At 46.3% G+C, this 18254-nt stretch overlaps 1 protein-coding gene across 2 annotated transcripts; it reads right to left on the bottom strand.

The window, feature by feature from the left end:
• Positions 1-389: 389 nt before the first annotated feature.
• Positions 390-16683, bottom strand: LOC8053546 (blood vessel epicardial substance). Of its 2 annotated transcripts, none has more exons than XM_042291790.1 (4): positions 16030-16682; positions 14842-14950; positions 4550-4913; positions 390-1359 (listed from the first exon to the last, which is right to left on the bottom strand). In XM_042291790.1, exons 1-4 carry the CDS (start codon positions 16560-16562, stop codon positions 1271-1273), a joined length of 1095 nt encoding a protein of 364 aa, XP_042147724.1. In that variant the 5' UTR covers positions 16563-16682; the 3' UTR covers positions 390-1270. The 2 variants fall into 2 exon arrangements, with proteins under 2 accessions (XP_042147724.1, XP_042147723.1); XM_042291789.1 differs by lacking the exon at positions 390-1359 and adding an exon at positions 2013-2760 and having other exon boundaries at positions 16030-16683.
• Between the last annotated feature and the right edge of the window lie 1571 nt (positions 16684-18254).

Genomic DNA, 18254 nt, shown 5'->3' with positions numbered 1-18254 from the left:
ACTGGTAATTTCGTTTTCAACCATGCAACATCAAAGAAATTATAAATTGCTTCCAGGAATGAGCATTGCTAAGCCATTTCCAGAAATACTCCACGATTTATCAAACACCTTCAAGTCTGCTCACTCGCTTTTTTTCCCCTTCCTTTTCACTATTGCATTGTACTCACCTTTCCAAAGCAGTGGAGAGGAACAAGCAGAAATGTGATTTCTACTAATCACATTTTGCTAAAATTTGATTAGTAGAAATTTCAACTTCTAAGTGCTATTTCGAGACAAAATTTCCACCAGTGCTACCGTTTGGGATATCAGCGACATTATTAAAATTGTGCGAACACCCAGAATGTGTTTTTTTTTTTAACTTTCTAGAAAGAAGACAGAAACACTGCAAGTAGCCCTGTGCTGCATGAAAACAATTTTATTAGTCTTTTTAATGGCATCTGCTCATCTACCTGCATATATCTATGTACAAACATACAAAATAATGTACATATATACACACAACTCGTTCCTTTTAAATACAGAAAGCATCACACACGAGACATTGCTCTTGTGAGGGCTCAGCAAGTGAATGGTTTCTTCCTGGAACATGGTGGGGTAGATAGAAAGATGAGATAATCCACCTGTCATTGTTAGCAGCCCTAACTTGGATGGGAATGGAGTTAGTGGCGGAATATCAGGTCATCCCTTGACTTATGAGTTGGCTGTTTGCTTTATAATCCAAACGTCACCTAAAAGTACCCCTAGCAAGCTTAATTAAGTGTGTGCGCAGTGGTGATCCGCTTCTCACCTAGTATGTTGTGTGAATGACATTGGAAGAGTGAACTACTTTCAATCTTTGGTAAGATATGGGGTCACACGACAGCTGGAGAGCCGACGCCTCAGTAACCTGCAAAATTGTGGTAATCCTGGTGAAGACAGCTATCCAACTCTAGCTAGTGCCGTAGATGGCACGAGTTCTCTTCCGACGCTACGTAGCTCCAGCCAATTAGTCCTTATGCCAACTCATCGAGTGACAGTCTTGCATCCCTTCATGGAGACCAATTTTCGGGATGCGGCGAATGAGGCGTAGAGCTTGACGGACGACGGTGAATACCCCTGGAGCCAATGTGGCATTTGCAGGATGGGCACATTGCACAGAAATGAATTCACTAAGACACAGGACGCGTGGAATGACAACCTTAAACGTGTGGTGGCTTCTTTCCCATTGGCAACATAACATCGAACACAGAACAGGGTCGTTGACAGCAGTATTGTAAACAGGGAGGGGTGCCTAGGTTACCGGCGCCACCTCTAGACGGACGATCCCGGGCACGGCGACCTTGGGCTTTGACTTTCGTTCTCGTTCGTCTTGGGCCGTTGCTAAGGGCAAAACTCTGGGTTAACGGGGTTCGGGTCAGATGCACTGGGTCTCAGTGCTTACACATGCATGCTTGTATTACAAAAGAACTACTATTTACTACTACTGTACAGCATTGTGCACGGTGCACAATATTGAGCTAAGATTCCAACCAACTGCTTGCCACAAATCTACCTCTATGGACCGTATAACTAGTTGCGACGATTTGGATTCCCTTCCTAAGGTCTTCCAGTGCCCAATATGTTGGTAAAAAAAACTGCTTTTGGCTTTTTTTTTCTTTTGCATAGCCATAATCTCTTTCAAATCTTTACTCGGTAGAGCAGTAGCAAATAGAGTGCCTACACTGTTGACCTGTTTGATTTTATGGCTTATAATTTTTGGAAGGATAAATCGATTTGTGTGGCGAGACAATTGGCGTTGAGTCACAACACTAGAGCATCAATCATTCTTGTAAAGGCTGAGACGACATTCGTGTCAGCCGTTAAGCGGTACAGCTAAGCCGAGAGGCCAATCCAAGCTGCCTAGCATAAACAAACATGCAAGCTTTGGCATGCGCATTGACTCTACTGGGCTAGGAGAGCTGAGCATTGCTGCACCCCCTCAAACCCTCATAAAAACATACAGGCAAAACTTAGCGGTGAGCCTGTCTTGTTACCTTGGGGCCGCATGTACAGCTGATATCCATGAGTGGCTCTGATCGAGGTTACTTGGTACCCTTCAAATATTGGCCGTTGAAGTGATATCTAGCTTAGAGGGTCTGCCTAGATACAGTGAAACTATGGATATGCAGATTTCAGCATTTGGACAGCAGCCTGCCTGTTGTTCACATATACACCACAGCGATATTTCAGCTCCATTTAGTCGACACTGGAAACTGCACTGACTTTGCTGACGCAGCGCTGAGACCTCGCTGCGTCGGTGCTAAGCTACGTTCGAGTCAGCGCTGCCTCAGTCTTGTCCCTAGCGCCGATTTAGCGCTGCGATGTACGCGTGAGTCGGCCTCAATCGGCTTTTATGGTGACGCACGAGGCCGCTCCTTTCAAGTACCAGACTGGGGGACTGATAAAGGCAGACTGGTACCGAAAAGAGCGGCTTCACGACACCCGGATGTAATTTCCGACATCTGGAAGAAGCGTCAGCGACGTCGCTGGCCAAGCATGAGCAACACAAACTGCACGGGCACAAACGTAAGAAGCGTCCTGCGGGCGTCGAACTTGGTCAGCAGCGGCGGCAGCATTTCAAGCGCGCGTGCTACACAGGCGTTTCGGACACGGCAGCGGTGATTGGAAGCACGCTGGTGGTGGCTTTGCCACTGGCGCTGGCTTGGACGACACAGCGGCTCATGGCCGGCAAGCGCGGCTCGTCACGTTGCTTGCGCACGTACGGACGAACCGAGTCCTTGCCTGTGGCAGGGTGCGTGAAAAACAGAGGGTCAGCAGCGCAGCGAAAAAGAACCATCTGTCGCCAACTGAGCGCAGCCATGCAAGACGTGCTCGGTCACGGTGACATTTTGCGGCAATTGTCGCGAAAGCTGCGGGAACCGAAGCGTAACACTCACGATAGATAGCCGCGGTTGGGACACTGAGGAAGTAGGTACGTACGTAGTTGGTTCATCTTAGTAAAACATATAAAATAGCGCAAAAAAGACAAGGACAAGAAGTATACAGGACAGGTGCAAACGCAGTCGCCCGAAACTTTGAGTAAACAGACCAAAGTTCTGTTTTCTTTCTTTCTTTTGCCTACGTTTTTTTTAATTTTATACTCTATTTTTTTGTGTAGAAAAGTAAAAGAGCAGATTAAATTTGAAACAAGGTAAATTTTAGATAGTTCGGAAAACGGCAAACGAAAGTGATGTCAACAGTCAAAACCAACATTCCAATTTCCCCGCACTTTTCAGTGGAGTGACGTCACATGTTGTAAAACTTGCATGTCACGCAGGCAGCCTTTGGTCACATTTCAATTTACGGATCGCCTCTCTCTCTCTCACCTCAAGTGAGTGAGGAGATCCTTCGCCGGTCCTTCAAACTTAAGGCCCGTTCACACTCTTGCAACCGAGTACGACCGAGAGAGACCAGACCGGTTTTTAAGCCTCTTGCGATCTCTTAGGACCAGCTCCGCTGCCTCGCATCCGGTCCTAAGAAGTCGCTCTCAGTCGTACTCGGTCGCAAGAGTGTGAACGGGCCTTTAATTGTCAAACGTTGCCGAATGGGGTTTTTGTAAAGAGTCCTCCCGAACAATCCCCGATGAACGGAATGCTTTCGACATACTGCGGGATGGACAAGCCCCGCCCACAAAGAGCTCTGCTCGCCACGATTGGTGGTTTCCTCCTCTCCACTGGCCTCCTCTGTAGGATTAGAAAGTGGACAGAGTGGAGGGCTTTGCGGGAGCGGCTTGTCCTGATTTTCCTAATTTGCAGCACGGCGTTGCAGTGGTACTGCACTGGCTAAACTGCTTGTTTACAGTGGAGGCACCGGACGGGACTTCCCGCTGGCTAAACGTACACGCAACACAATTACGCGCCTCCAATGCTAATCTGCCTGCGCCCTTTGCTGGGTCTCGAACTTCAAAGGGATGCTGAACCGAAATTTTAATTTCGCAAAATAAGGTCGCAGGAGCGTTGAACCGCACGATACGAACTCCAAGATTTCATTGGTTCATCGATATCTCAAGCGGATGGCCGTATTTTTGGAAAAGAAGGGCGCGATCAAGGCGAGGACTCTGACGTCATGATCCTCTTGGATCAGTTGAGAATGAGGGGAAGCGACCTCGCTCCTCTGCTCGCTTCGGTTCACCTGCTCGAGATGTTGCTTGAGGGGACGAAGCGAGGAGCAGAGGGAATGAGAATCGTGACGTCACACCTCTCGTCGGCCTCGTCGCCGTCGGCCGTGTTCAATCGCGCATTTCTTTTTCTCCAGAGATACGGCCATCCGTTAGAGATATCACTGTATGAATGGTGATCTTGAGTTCTGCAGCGTCCCGCTTATCGCTCTAGCCCTGTTTTGTGAGCTCGAAATTTCGGCTCAGTATCCCTTTAATTGACCTTCAGGTTTCGACTTCAATGCAACCACCATTTTTTTTTTTCTTGGTGGGGTTTTGTAAAAGGTCCTCCTGGTCCTCCAGGACAAGGACTATGTCGCGAGCATTCCGTGGTTCACTGCCGCAAGGGCGTGCCAAAGACGAGGAGGCACTCACCGGCCCCGTAGAAGAGGTGCGAGCCCGTGGTGTCCGTGAAGGGCCTCCGCCTGCCGGCGTCGTTGGCGGCCTGCCAGGCCTGGGACCGCATGCGGCCCCGCGGGCCCGTGTACACGGCGTCGACGCTGAGGCTCCGGGGCAGGTGCGTCTTCCACCAGTCGAGCGCCAGGTCCTTGAGGGGCCTGGGCACGCTGTCGGTGCCCAGCCGGTGGAACTCGGCGAGCGAGTACAGCTTGTGCGCGATGTCCCGGCCGACCAGGTTGTGCACGATGGCCGTCAGGGCCGGGTTGAGGCGCAGCACTTGGTGCAGGCGTCGCCGGGGCCAGCACAGGTAGCTGCACGGCTCGATCGCCGTGATCGTCACCTGGATGTCGTTCCAACTTTGTCGCTATACTTAGCCGACGTACGCTACGAGTTCACGGGAGTCACCACCAATCAAACAGCGTAAAAAGTGCTTCGTCATGGTGTTCGTCATGTTTCTGCTGCTGCACCAATCATAAACAGAAAAGGCCCAGTGACTTGCATTTTTGACGCTGCTTGATTGGTGCTTTATAGACCTTTTTTTTCGTGTACTCTCGTCCCCAGTCACCTCATAGGCGTATCCAGTATGGGCGACGAAAAGATAATCGAACTATTCAACCTCCAGATAATAAAAAAAGAGGAAAAAAAAAGAATAGAGGGGAAGCAAAACGAGAATGTGTGACGGTTACGCTTATACCCTAGTCGTCGTATTCAGCATACTTTTCGTTCGGAATCGCGGTTCACATTGTCAATTTCAACAGTGTTTGTCGCACTCAGGGGCCGCTATGAAGATTCTGCAGTGATGGAAGTGCTGCGCCAAATTGCACCGCGCACGAAATTCTGCTACATCTTACGCCAAAGTGCCATTTTCGCTAAAAATTGCGCTACACCTGCGCCAAAATAAGCAACGCAAAAGAAAAAAAGAGGAAAAAAAAGTTGATTTTAATCATGATGTAGAATACCCGATACTGTGGTAAAACGTGGGAAAGTTGGTCGAAGAAAAAGACGGGGGACTCGGCCAAGTTTCCTAGCTTTTACCAGTCTCGGGTATTCTACATCATGATCAACTTCCAGCAGTTCGCCTGCGCACTCACTGTTTTTTTCATTGATTTTAACGTTTAGAGAAGTAGGAGGAAAGGAGCCGCATGCCTCCGTGCCGTGGCGCCTTTCACCAGCGCGTACGTGTCGAGCTTCACCGCTTTAATTGTAATTAACCTTCAATTAAAAAAAAAAAAAATGCGGGTCTGTATTTGAATAAATGATAGTCAAGGTTGTTCCTGTGCAGCTGTCGATCGAAAGAACAGCAAACTTTGACTTCACTATGGTTCCAACGCCGCTAGGGAACAGTGTTCATTTTGGCAGTTCATAATATTAAAGTCTCGAGCTTGGTAGCTTCATAAAACTCAAGAGTCATTTTTGTTGATAGATGAGCTGGTTTTTGCATGCATTTTACAAAACTTATATATATACAGGCTAAATAAATACCGGTTGTAAAAGTGCCAGGGAAGAGGAGGTTTACTCCAACTGGTGTTGCGCTATGATTCATTTTTTCGTCAAATGTTTAGTACCCATTGTAAATGGAACATTCTCTAATTAGAACCTTATTTCTAAAAAGAGCGCTTTGTATTCCTTTGGCGTCCTATCTATTCTTATTACAAAGGGTAATAAGTAATATGCTTTAGTATCAAAGGGGAACCCTCAGTCATTATCAAAGATGAACTCATTTAGTGGTGCTATTTACTTTTTCATTTTCAAGTGATGTGCTAACAGGTGTTGGCATCTTCTCCAAAACTATCAGTGATTGCTCCAATGCTTTGCCTGCTACAGAAGCTGCTACGAAAGGTCAAATACCGCTTCCATCACTGATTCTGGCAAAGCGACTGGTCAGAAGTTTAGCAAAAATCATATAAACCGTATTAAAAAAAAAACAAAAAAAAAACTGGATGGTAACATTTGGTGACTTTCAGTTTGTCTCGGTAATTGGACTTTGGAATCAGAACTGTGTGGCTCTGCGAGGCGAAAATGACGGAAGCAGAACCTGCAGCTTCGAGAGTCGCGCAAAATGTACCCTGCAGCACTGAACATAACAGATCACGTTGCGTTTTATCTTATTTTCGTAGGCTGATATCGTCCCGTTCACTCCGCCCCCGGATGTTCATCCGGCCCGCTCTGTCTCCGCTTTGCGACAATTTGGCCAGCGGCAGCAAAAGGTCGTCGACCCCTGGTTTAGGAGATCTTTCGGCTTACCGTCTCAAGCGCGAACTTCCTGCCTTCGGTAGCACTTAGGCATATAGTAAGCCTCAAGAGCGCACGAGCAGCCGAAGCACGACGGAAGGCATTGAGCCCATGCAGGAGATCCGAAAGAGGCTCCCTGCGTTTACCGTGTTAGCGTTAGCGCTGTAGCAGAACCAGGCTGGGAACGTACCGCAAAAAAGACGTTTCAGCGCAGCTTCCGTTCGGTCGAAAATCAAGTGATGATGGCAGTCAATGCGAGGACGCTTTAGTAGATCGTGCATATAACTTCCATAATCATATTCTATACTTCTCTAGCGTCTTCACGCGTGCGGCGGATCGTTATCGGAGCGCCAAAGCGATCGACTAAAACCCCCAAATGGCGCTCAGTTCCGGCGCAATGCGCTTTTTGAACCTCAATGAACCGAGCGATAGAGTTCCCTATTTTCGTTCCAGTATACGTGGGGCGCATATACGTAGTGCACGCCATCGGAAAGCAAGTCCAATAGTCTATCAGTGCCATTATGTATGTGCATAGAAGTCTGAAATAAAAAGTCTGTGTCATCTGCTATTGTGGGGAGTCGAGGACCTGTCAAGCTGTTTTACAGATTTTTTTTTTCGGTTTTCCCTTTATCGTTTGATGGAAAATAAACTGAATATTATATTATTATATTATTAAACAGCAAAGGCGCGTGAACCGTGAACAAGGGACCAAACTGGTCCCGAAAGTCGGGTAAATTGATTACATTTTTGGTTAGAGTCCCTATATAGACATTTTTTACGGCACAGTACGCGTAATATTGGACGTCATTGACTTAAAAAAAATATTAAAAAAAAACATTGCGTCTTTCGTTTTTTTTTTTTTTTTGACTACATTGAGTTTTGTTTATTTGCCTTTCTTCTCACGTGCCATGCTTGGTAAATGGGGAGACTTTAAAACCAGACCACGTAGCTCAGGACCAGTTAGGTTGTGCAAGGAGGTAATTTGTATTAGCTTCTATAACCACTCAAATAATCCTACTTTTGCAATAGTAGTACATTACTGGCGGTTGTAACAAAATTTTTGGGAGTACTAAAACTGGCTCGTAAAAGAAGCCTGAAAATGATTTCCTGTCGCAGGGCTGTCGAACACACTCATCCTAAAAAGGGCTCTGGTAGCCTTCTCACTATTCCTAAGCCGCCATCGCAGGAATTACATTTTTCTGCTCAAAAAAAGATAATACTGCCAGCAAGGGCTCTAGACTCGTCAAACCCAAAGCCGAATGCTCGCTTAAAGCGCTGATTTTGATTAAAAAAAAAAAAAAAATTCGGCAGCATTTTTGAAATGAAAGACAGCGTAAACGGCAAGCTCGGCGGGTTTTTTGTTTTCAAGCTATTGGCCATTGAAGCGGCCGAGGCGAAAACTGTCATTTTTTCAGCCTGTCGGCGATGGCATGTTTGACCACTCGCTAAATAGCGAGTGGTCAAACATGCCGTCTCCGACAGGCTGAAAAAATGACAGTTGTCACCAAAAAGCCCTAGTGCAATAGCTTGATAAGTGAGAAAATATTTTCTCACTTATCAAGCTATTGCACTAGGGCTCTTTGGTGACAATTTCATTATAGTTTTTTGTGCTATTGAAATAAAAATAAATTTTATGGTTAGGAATATATATATATATAAAAAAAGAACGTTGAAATGTGTCTCTTAATTTAGTCATTTTTGGCAAAGTTTGGCAGTTTTTTACGCGTTACCTATTTAATGTAATGTAATTAACTTGATATCATAAGAAAGCCTAAACTTTGTTATTTCCATTCATAATAAATTTAATATTTTATGTAAACGAAAACATGTGCTACATACATTTGAATTAATCAATATTTCAAAAAATCTTGGGAATTCGGAATAAATTAAAAAAAAAAACTTTCTTATTTCCTTCATATTTGAGTAGCAGTAAGGTATGATAGTGGTTTATTATAAAATATAAATAAAAAGTGTAGTATGTTGTTTGTATGTCTGGAATGAAAGCTTGAATCTCTTAAAATGTGCGTTGTGAATGCGCCTTCGCATGGGTGCTGTTATGGCCAATATTGTGGTATCGATATGATTAATAACCTAATAATAACACTTAGCATCAAAGTTAATCATAAATGGGGCTATAATAATACGTATTGCGTAACAACTTTTTTTTTTATATGAGGCTGTCACACTACTACACTATGTAAAAACAAAAACAAAAATTCAATGCATAAAATGCTCGACAAATAAAAGGACATATCAAAGGGTAAAATTAAACATAACCCTACAGGATAGTGAAACACCACTATAATAGATAACACAAATATTTGTAAAAGTCACACTTTACGAAAGTTCCTAGAACTTAAGTAAGCGTTTGCACTCTGGGGACTGCCGTTTAGACGATCAAGGTATTGAATTTTATTTACATGTATAGGTAGGTTTAGTCATCAAGCTTGATGTTAAGAACTTATGCTCGACTCGTTACCAGAAAATTTGAGCAATGTTACTTATTCAGTCTATAAAACGCACATCAGAGCTAGTTACGTAACGTTTCGCGCCGAATAAGCACAAAAAGCAAAAAAAAAAAAAAAGAGTTAATGTTTAGCAAAATTTTGTACACAGTCAAGTTAAAAAAGTGACCGGTTGGGAGAGATTATGACAGACTTATTTGCTTTAAGTTGACAAAAAAAAAAAGCGTAAAATTGTCCTTCAGAAAAAAAAGTCGGTGAATTGTATTGAAATGAATTAAATGCTTGACAGATGTAGAAATACTATGAAGATAAAGCCAACCTATGAAGATAAAGCCAACCAGCTTCTTGACTGCTCGGCTTACAAGAAACTCAAACGGGACCCAACATCAGCAATACAGAGAAACTTGAACAGGGCCCTGGCGCTCATTTTCAAAGAACACCCGGAATCGAAGAACCTTTACCTGCGCCTCATCTGCAGAAATGGATTCGCACCGGGATTCTACGGACTCCCCAAGATTCATAAACCTGACGTTCCCCTGAGACCTATCGTAGATTTTACAACATCACCACTCAGAGCATTATGCGACTATCTCCACCGAGTTCTATCTCCTCTCACTGGAAATACTACAACATACATACGAAACTCGTGTGAGTTCGTGGAACGCATATCACAGATAAATGTCAGCCATGACGAGTGCCTGGGGTGCTATGTTGCGCTTTTTACACTCCCAGGAGACTTGGAAGAGGGAAGTGACGTCAACGACACAGCAAACACAGATTGGGTGTTGACAGAAGAAAACGAAATCAACACCCAATCTGCGTTTGCTGTGTCGTTGACGTCACTTCCCTCTCCCTAGTCTCCTGGGAGTGGAAAAAGCGCAACATAGCCCCCCTGGTGTCATTCGACGTCATTTCCCTTTTTACGAATGTTCCCGTTCCCTTGGCCATCGCTGCAACCAGGGAAGCTCTCGAGAAAGACGAGGACCTGGACACCCGGACATGCCTCAGCAGGGATGAGCTATGTCGCCTACTTGAGTTTTGTCTCTCGAACACCTACTTCACCTTCAAGGGGGAGTTCTACCAACAGACCAGCGGAACGGCAATGGGCGCTTCCATCTCAGTCACAATGGCCAACCTGGCAATGGAAGCGATTGAGCACAAGGCGCTACAATCATTCAACCCCAAGCCCCAAATATTCCTGCGGTACGTCGACGACTGCTTCTGTATCATGCAAGCGTCAGAAGTGGACAACTTCCTGGCTCACTTGAACTCCATTGAACCAGCCATCCAATTCACGGTGGAGCACGAAATGCACGGCTGTTTACCTTTCCTTGACGTGCTAATCAAAAGACAGGGTGAGGCACTGAATTTTACAGTGTATAGGAAGCCTACGCACACGGGACGATACCTCCAATTTGATTCAAACCACCCGCTAAGTCACAAAGCGTCAGTAGTTTCGACACTTCTGATGAGGGCAAAGAATATATGTTCATCTGCAACAGACAAAAGGAAAGAGGAGCAAGCGATCACCCGTGATCTAAAAAATAATGGATACACAGGTAACTTCATTCGCCAGATCACTCACCGTCTAAACCGCAGTCGCCGAGACGGGCAACCTACTGGGACTGCACGTCCTAAACCGATTGCACGCATCAGCATACCCTACACAGAAGGGATAAGTGAAACACTATCCAGGATTTTTGCAAAAGAACACGTCACCGTGGCCCATAAGCCTGTGACCACACTCGGGCGTTTTCTACCTCGGCCAAAAAGTCGTCCACCCAAGGAAAGGGCCCAGGGTGTAATTTACCAAATATCCTGCACCCAGTGTCCCGCCTCCTACATTGGAGAAACTAAAAACTTCAAGAACGGCTCCGTCAACACAAAAATGACGTACGCAACTTCGACCGCGAACGCAGTGCTCTGGCGGAGCACTGTGAAGTTAATGACCACCGTATCGGATTTGAAGATGCAAGCATTCTGGGTACTGAGACGAACCTACGCAGAAGACAGCTGATAGAATCCTGGCATATTCAAAACACCGCAAATAACATCAATAGGTCTCTAGGCACCTTACCCAGTTTATATGTTCATGGGTTACGAGATACAATCAAGACGGCGCAGGCAAAACGAAGACAACCAGCAATCGACAATGAAGAAGAAGAGATAGCCAGTTCAAAGAAAGACAAAGAAGCTATTATCCCGTTTAGTCGCCCCTGAGGAAGAAACGAACTGGTTCGAAACGTTGGGACAATTTTTCGACTTTTTGGTTGGCGTATTTCTTTATTCTTTACAGAAATACTACAGAATTGTACAACTGTGTCGAAATGTTTTCAAAGCACGCACCGTGGTTTCAACGCACAAAACATGTTTTACTGCCCGCGTTCAAGTTCTCAGGGCTCTATCTAAGTTCGTGTTCAAGTGCGTTTTTGATAGAACACACGTGGGACAGAACGCAAGCGGTACACAGGCGCTTCTCTCTAAAGCGCCGGTCACACTCTTGCGACCTATTAAGACCGGGAAAGACCAGACCGGTTTTCAAGCCTTTTGAGACGTCTTAGGACTCGATGCGCTGCAGCGGAGCTGGTCCTAAGAGATCGCAAGAGGCTTAAAAACCGGTCTGGTCTCTCTCGGTCTTCGGTCGCAAGAATGTGAACGGGCCTTAACACGAAAAGGTGAGTAAAGAAACAGAAAGAAACACACACACACACACAAAAAAAAAAAAAATGACAGCAGATTATTAGAAGGAAGCACGTATTTAGATACTAGTTCACTACAATACTGAGTTACCGTTCGCACAGGTCAAAATTAAGGCAATTCACTGTTGAAGGCTTGAACGCGGCCGTCTCTCTGCCAAGAGCCCACTGGGGCGAAGTGAATTTATTGATGAAACACGCTTGTCTGTCTTCTTCATGGTCCCATGCTCAGAATATGTTTCCCGCTGCTCTGGAGTTTTACAAACTCTTTATAATATGACGGTATGGTCCCCTCGATCCTTTGCTTTGCTCCACACGTGAGAGGACTGAATGCCCCTTGACGTCCTGACCATCTCCCAGCCCTTCTTCGACTCCCGAAAACGGGTTGGCTCTTCTTGGGCGATTCGAGCAAGCATTACCCCTTTGATTTTATAGACTCATTTTCCGAAGAAGTACTCTCCCGATATTTTATGGCTCTGTTTGTCGACAAAAGTGCGCGCGTCGGTTCTAGAATTCAAGTCCGTTGTTTTCAAATTATGCGTTGATGCGCCGCTCCTTCTTCGCAAGTGCTTTTTCCGTGGCCTTAACGCTGAGTAGATCCACTTGGTGACATTTGCCTTCTTTTCAAATTCGTATAACTGGAAACGATACTTGAAGTGGCTCGGAGCCCCGTCAGAAATATAAATTGCATTAAAAGAAAACAGGAGCAGCTGCTCTTTAAGTCGTTCTTCGATCAATACGAGTGCGAAGAGCGCGTGTGCAGAGTCGTGGCAAATGTCATCGCTTCCCTTTGTGGTTGTGGCTACGCGAGTGAAGATCGTCACCATCTTGTTCTGCAGTGGTAACCTTGCACGGCACATTTGGTAACAACGCTCCACTTTTCGGCGAAATCGATGAGTAAGATCACGGCACGTGGCTGTACAGTGCGCAGGCAGCAATATGTAAGACCCACTCGGAGAGCTCGGCAACGCGCTCCGAGTGGGTCTTTCATATTGCGGCGCACTGTACATTCGCGTTTTCGAGGCATGTGGCATTTCGTTGAGCGCGTCTGATGTAAGAGTGGGGTATGTATTTCGTCGTCCACTTCTTGAACTGGTTGAATAAAGCTGTCGCCCCCAAATCAATTTTTATTAACTCTTCACGTCCCCACCAGGCAGGCTCCCACAATGTCAATTCTAGTTCGTGTCGTGGTCTTTTTTTTTTTTTTTTTCGGTGGCATTTGACAGAGATGCGAAGAAAAATGAGAAGTTGGCACAGTACACACACATATATTCTTCGTGAAGTGGGCGTCTTTTTTAACCCACTTAGGACGAAGAAAGTAAAATTTCGTTACGCCTTTCTCGGATTCGGGATGGGCCGCTTTAAATTTTCCGTAGGCTTCCTTCATCGATCTTATCATGAACCGCTTCGTGACGTAGACTTCCTTTCCGTCAACGAAAAGCCGCACGACATCTTCCTTAATCGGACTTTTCCTTGAGCAGTCCGTAGCGTCTGACGTGTAAGAGGCTAGAGCAAGAGCCACATTATTTTTTGTCAATTGGATGTCCTTCGCATTAGGGTGCCTTCATCCACTCTACTTCGCATGGGTCATCTGTCGCCCAAATCTCCACTTCTCTTCTGAGTTTTTTTGACCTGTCCAGCGTGCCTTGCAACTTCAAAAATTGCATAAAAAAAAAAAAACTTTCTTTTTGAGTTTGGTAGCGTTCTATTTACGACGTGCTCTTGAGATAGGCCACACGCAAAAGACCCCTTTGAAGTCCGCTGGATACACTGACGGCAGACCGGCGGAGGTTGGATGGCGTGATCCACCAGGTGGCCGTCTAACTTATACCATCTGTAACTCGGAGCCGGAAAGGAAACACTGAGGAGAAGTGGTGTCTACTTCGAAAGAAATGCGCCACGATTTAAGCAGGAAGTTTAGGTGTAGCGCGAGCAAACTTACAAATACCGAATTTTTTTTATACTCCGCATTATGCACCATTCCCCTTATGTACACGCTACATGTGAAAGCGAGTATTAATATTAGATCATTATTCACATTCATGCCACAATATTGGCCATAACAGCATCCATGCGAAGGCGCTTTCACAAGCCATATTTCATGAGATTCAAGCTTTCATTGTGGACATACGAACAATATACTACACTTTCTATTTATATTTTATGATAAACCACTATCATGCCTTATTACTACAAAAAAAAAAATGGAGCAAATGAAGAATGGGTTTGTTGAAAAAAATCTATCCCGAATTCGCAAGATTTTTTAAACATTGGTTAATTCAAATATATGTATTCAGTTTATATTGAATGAGAGAACTAATTTTCGGCTTTCTTATAATATCAAGTTCATTAAAATATCTTAAATAGGTAACGCGTAAAAAATGATCAAACTACCAAACATTATCAAAGGGACACAGTTCGACTTTTTTTTTTCTAATATTCTAAAGTATACTTTTTTAATTTTAATAGCACAGTGAAAAATATACTGAAATTGTCACCAAAGAGTTTTAGTCTATTAGTTTGATAAGTGACAAAATAGCGAGTGGTCAAATATGCCATCTCCAACAGGCTAAAGAAACGTGTTTTCGTCTCGCCGGCTTCACTGGCCAATAACTTAAAAATAAAAAAAATCCGCCAAGCTTGCCGTTTACACTGTCGTTCATTTCAAGAATGCTGCTAAAACATACATATATATTTTTTTATAAAAATTAAAAATTCGATATTAAAACCGTGCCTGAGTTGAGATGAAAACACCCATAAAGAGAACTTTAAAAATAAAAGTATCCAGGCTCGGCGCAAACTCGCCAAAACAAGCGTAGACTGAACGCGACAGAAAAACCAGGCGATCAATACGACTTTCGCTTTGGGGACTCACCTGAAATAATTTGTCGCTACCTATGGGACAGGACTCGAATTCCGGAGAATCGATGAATTCGTTGGGGTGGATGTAGTGGAGCAGTACGTCTTCGCAGGAAACTTGCATCCTGCATCGCCAAAAGAAACCACGGCATCAGCGCACTACCCGCACTCGCGGCCGCGTGCATTCGGACAGTTTCACAGCTTCGGGTTGGGAACGCCAGGCGCTGTTAATATTTGATCCACTCGTGGAAGCCGGCGACAGAATCTGCCGTGAAATCGTTGGGTTGGCCACATAGGTGCCGTCGATTTTCGCTCAAGTCGCCCCGTCGCACGTTTTGGATTCTACTAATGAATCCTGCAGGAAATCCAGAGCGCAACCGCGGCAGATCGTGTGAGGCACGAAACGTATGCGTGACGAACCGCAGTTTATCGCGTGTCGCGATCAATGTTTCTTTCTTTTTGTGGTTTGCGTGCACAGTAAAAACTCGAGTAGCTAATGCAAAGGTTGGTAATTTTGTGTGCAGACGATATCGAACAACACATCATAAAGGGCCATCCACGATCATCAGGCACCTTTGAAATGGTTGCATCGTATCGTGTATTGTATCGTGGCACAATGAGGAAGTAGGCATAATGTTAGCAGCGTCATTTAGATTCCAACCCAAGATTACAAAATATCCTCGGACACTAAGGTTTATGGCTGCCAGCATGTAACGACTTTTGTATTGTTTCCTCTCCACGGCTACGGGGAGAAGGAATACGTTGCATCTGCGCGGACAAGTAGGAAAGCGTTTCTAGCGATTGTCTAGAAGTGCAAACGTTTGGAGTTAGTTTGTAATGAGTAACACGACAATGTTAACCCAAACAAAAAATCGCCGTTTTTTTTTTTTTTTTAGAATTGTTGTTATCCAGACTTGTGGAAAGTGTTCGTTACACGGTACAGTCAAGTGTGACTGAGGTCAGGCTTAACTGCGATTAAAGAAGGCTGTCCGACAGGCATCCAAAACCGTAGTTAAGCGTGGTTAGAAGTTTTGCAAACTACACCCCAGTTACACCCGCATTTGTGCAACAGCGAAGACTGTCCGCGGTGTGTGGAGCAGTCCATCGTCATTTATTCTCTCTCTCTCTGTTTGAGGTGTGACAAGCGCCTAGGCACAAAAGAAACATAGGCGCGTGAGAAAGAAGAGCCCGGGGTGCCACTCACTTGCCGGTGAGCAGGATGGAGACCTTCTGGTCTGCCGCCGTGGACCCTTCGACGGCGTACTTGTGGTCGGCCTCGATGGAGCACACGTCGGCCGTCTTGACGAGCTCCACAAACTGTTTCTTGCTGACCAGGTAGGGCAGAAAGAGGCGCTCGTAGAGGGTCCTGAGCAGCGGCGGCACCCTGGGTGGCAACGCCTGCCAGGCCAGGTAGGCGGCGTGCGACGCGTTCACCAGCAGGCAGGTCAGGTGCCAGGCGAGCACGTCCGGCGCGCATACCACCACGCCGGCCCAGATGCTGGTCATGCTGAAGCTGAGCGTAAGCAGCCAGCGGAACAGCAGCGAGCTGACGGCGAACCGGTGCGGGATGAGGAAGGCGGCGGCGCAGCACAGCTGAGCGCCCTGCCATAGCACGTGCTGGGCGTCTTCCCAGGCGTCGCAGCCGCCGCTCGACGCGCCCGGGGATCCCGACGCGTTGGCGGCACGCCGGTAGACCTTGCTGGGGCTGCTGCTGCTGCCCGAGGCCTGCTGCAGCATGGACCGATCAGCACATGGGCCGCCGCCGCCCCCGCGAGGCGCCGCTCCTTCCCTGCGCCTTGCAGGTCTTCAGCGGGACCCGCCGAGGAGCCGAGGCCTGCTCAGGACGCCCGCCATCTCTGCGGGGAAAAGCGACCGCCGTGTTCTTCTCGAGATGCCCTCGGTGGAGCGCGTCTCCAAATTAAGTCTGGCGCACACTTTAGCGTCTGACTACGACCAAGTCCAACAAAACGCAAAACGGGGTTTTAAGCTGCTTACGACCGCCATTGGTGCTGTGCGGCACGGTCGTAAGCCTCTTCCCCAGAACTGCTGACTGGAAGTGTGTGAAATCCTGGGGAGGATTTCCCTTTCTTCCCTTCCCCTCTTCCAACGCCGGTGCTGCACCATGGCTGCACCGTGTTATTTCCAAGAATAGGCCCATCGATTGAGAAGAACGTGTACTAGTTAGCACGGGTTGCTCCCACGTCCGTCCGTTGTCCCCATGTTCACAATCGCATTGTTACAAACGACTGCAACGTTTCAAGCGTTCCTTGGAAATAGATACATACTTACGCTTCCGAGCGATACACAATACAGTGCGTGCCCCGTCTCATCAACGGTACGATACTGTGCTTGCACCGTCTCATTAATGAAGTTTGTGATTGCCTAGACCTTTCGGGGCTTGGCTTGGCTTGGAGGGATGATTGTTTTGCCCAAAGTCTTTTATCTTACCACCGCCAAATTATTGGCTTCCTATGGATCTTTCCCAAACTGTTCTCGCTCCTCCTTCCATCAACTTCGCCTACTTGAAAACAGCCATGCAAAGGTGATCAGCGTACGACTACAAGCAAAACAAAACTGGTGTTTCAACTCCATGCCCAAAAGTTCTGAATTATCTTGTCCTATCCTCCAACACTAAAAAATTAGAGAAACAAATGTAGTAGATGTAGTTTTGGTATTGTAGCACTTTCAAATAACTCCCCCCCCCCCCCTCCCCTCCCTCTCACTTTTGCATTTTGGTAGAAGTTCAACCTCTCAAAAAGTCGGAAGCGCGAGGAAATCACAAGACGCATAATTACAAGAGGGAGTTCTGGGGTCCTAATCTGGACATGGCGAAAAAGTCGGCGAGAAATCTGGCGGCCGTGATTGGCCAAGGCGTCACTTGACCTTGGCGCCGGTCAATCATAGCCGCCAGATTTCTCGCCGACTTTTTCGCCAAGTGTCCAGCTTAGGGCCCCTGGTCGCTAAGAACACGCGTGCCGCTACCATAGCTTGCCGAAAGATAGGAAAAAGCCCAGGGGAGAGCGTGGCTTATATAAGTTCTGCTGCGTTTAGAAGAAAGCTCAATCACTTTAGGGGCTTCAGTGGCTGTTCAGTTTTTGTCGTCACTCCCCGCTCGACTAGCTGACGCCGAGTTAGTTCTGATTTCGCCGAACATAGAGGCGCGACAAAAGGCGAAATCAAGCTTGGCTGAATCCACCCGATCGCCCTACGTTGAGTGATCGGGTGTTTGACAATAATTTGGCGAGGTAAATGACGATGGGCGGTTTTATGTTATTTAACCGAACACTATACTACACCATCGGCGTCGACTCAGCAATCGTTTGCTGATCAAGTGTTGAGCAAGGACAAAAATCGACCAGCCGCTGAAATGCCGCTGGTTCGCACAATAGCCTCGATGATAGCTCAGCTTTCCTCCGTTACACGAGCGGA

This window comes from Ixodes scapularis, unplaced genomic scaffold (genome assembly GCF_016920785.2).
Source record: "Ixodes scapularis isolate PalLabHiFi unplaced genomic scaffold, ASM1692078v2 PGA_scaffold2__306_contigs__length_199485367, whole genome shotgun sequence".
Taxonomy (NCBI): Eukaryota; Metazoa; Arthropoda; class Arachnida; order Ixodida; family Ixodidae; genus Ixodes; species Ixodes scapularis.
Note: the sequence above shows the minus strand (reverse complement) of the source record. Positions and strands in the feature narration are given on the sequence as shown.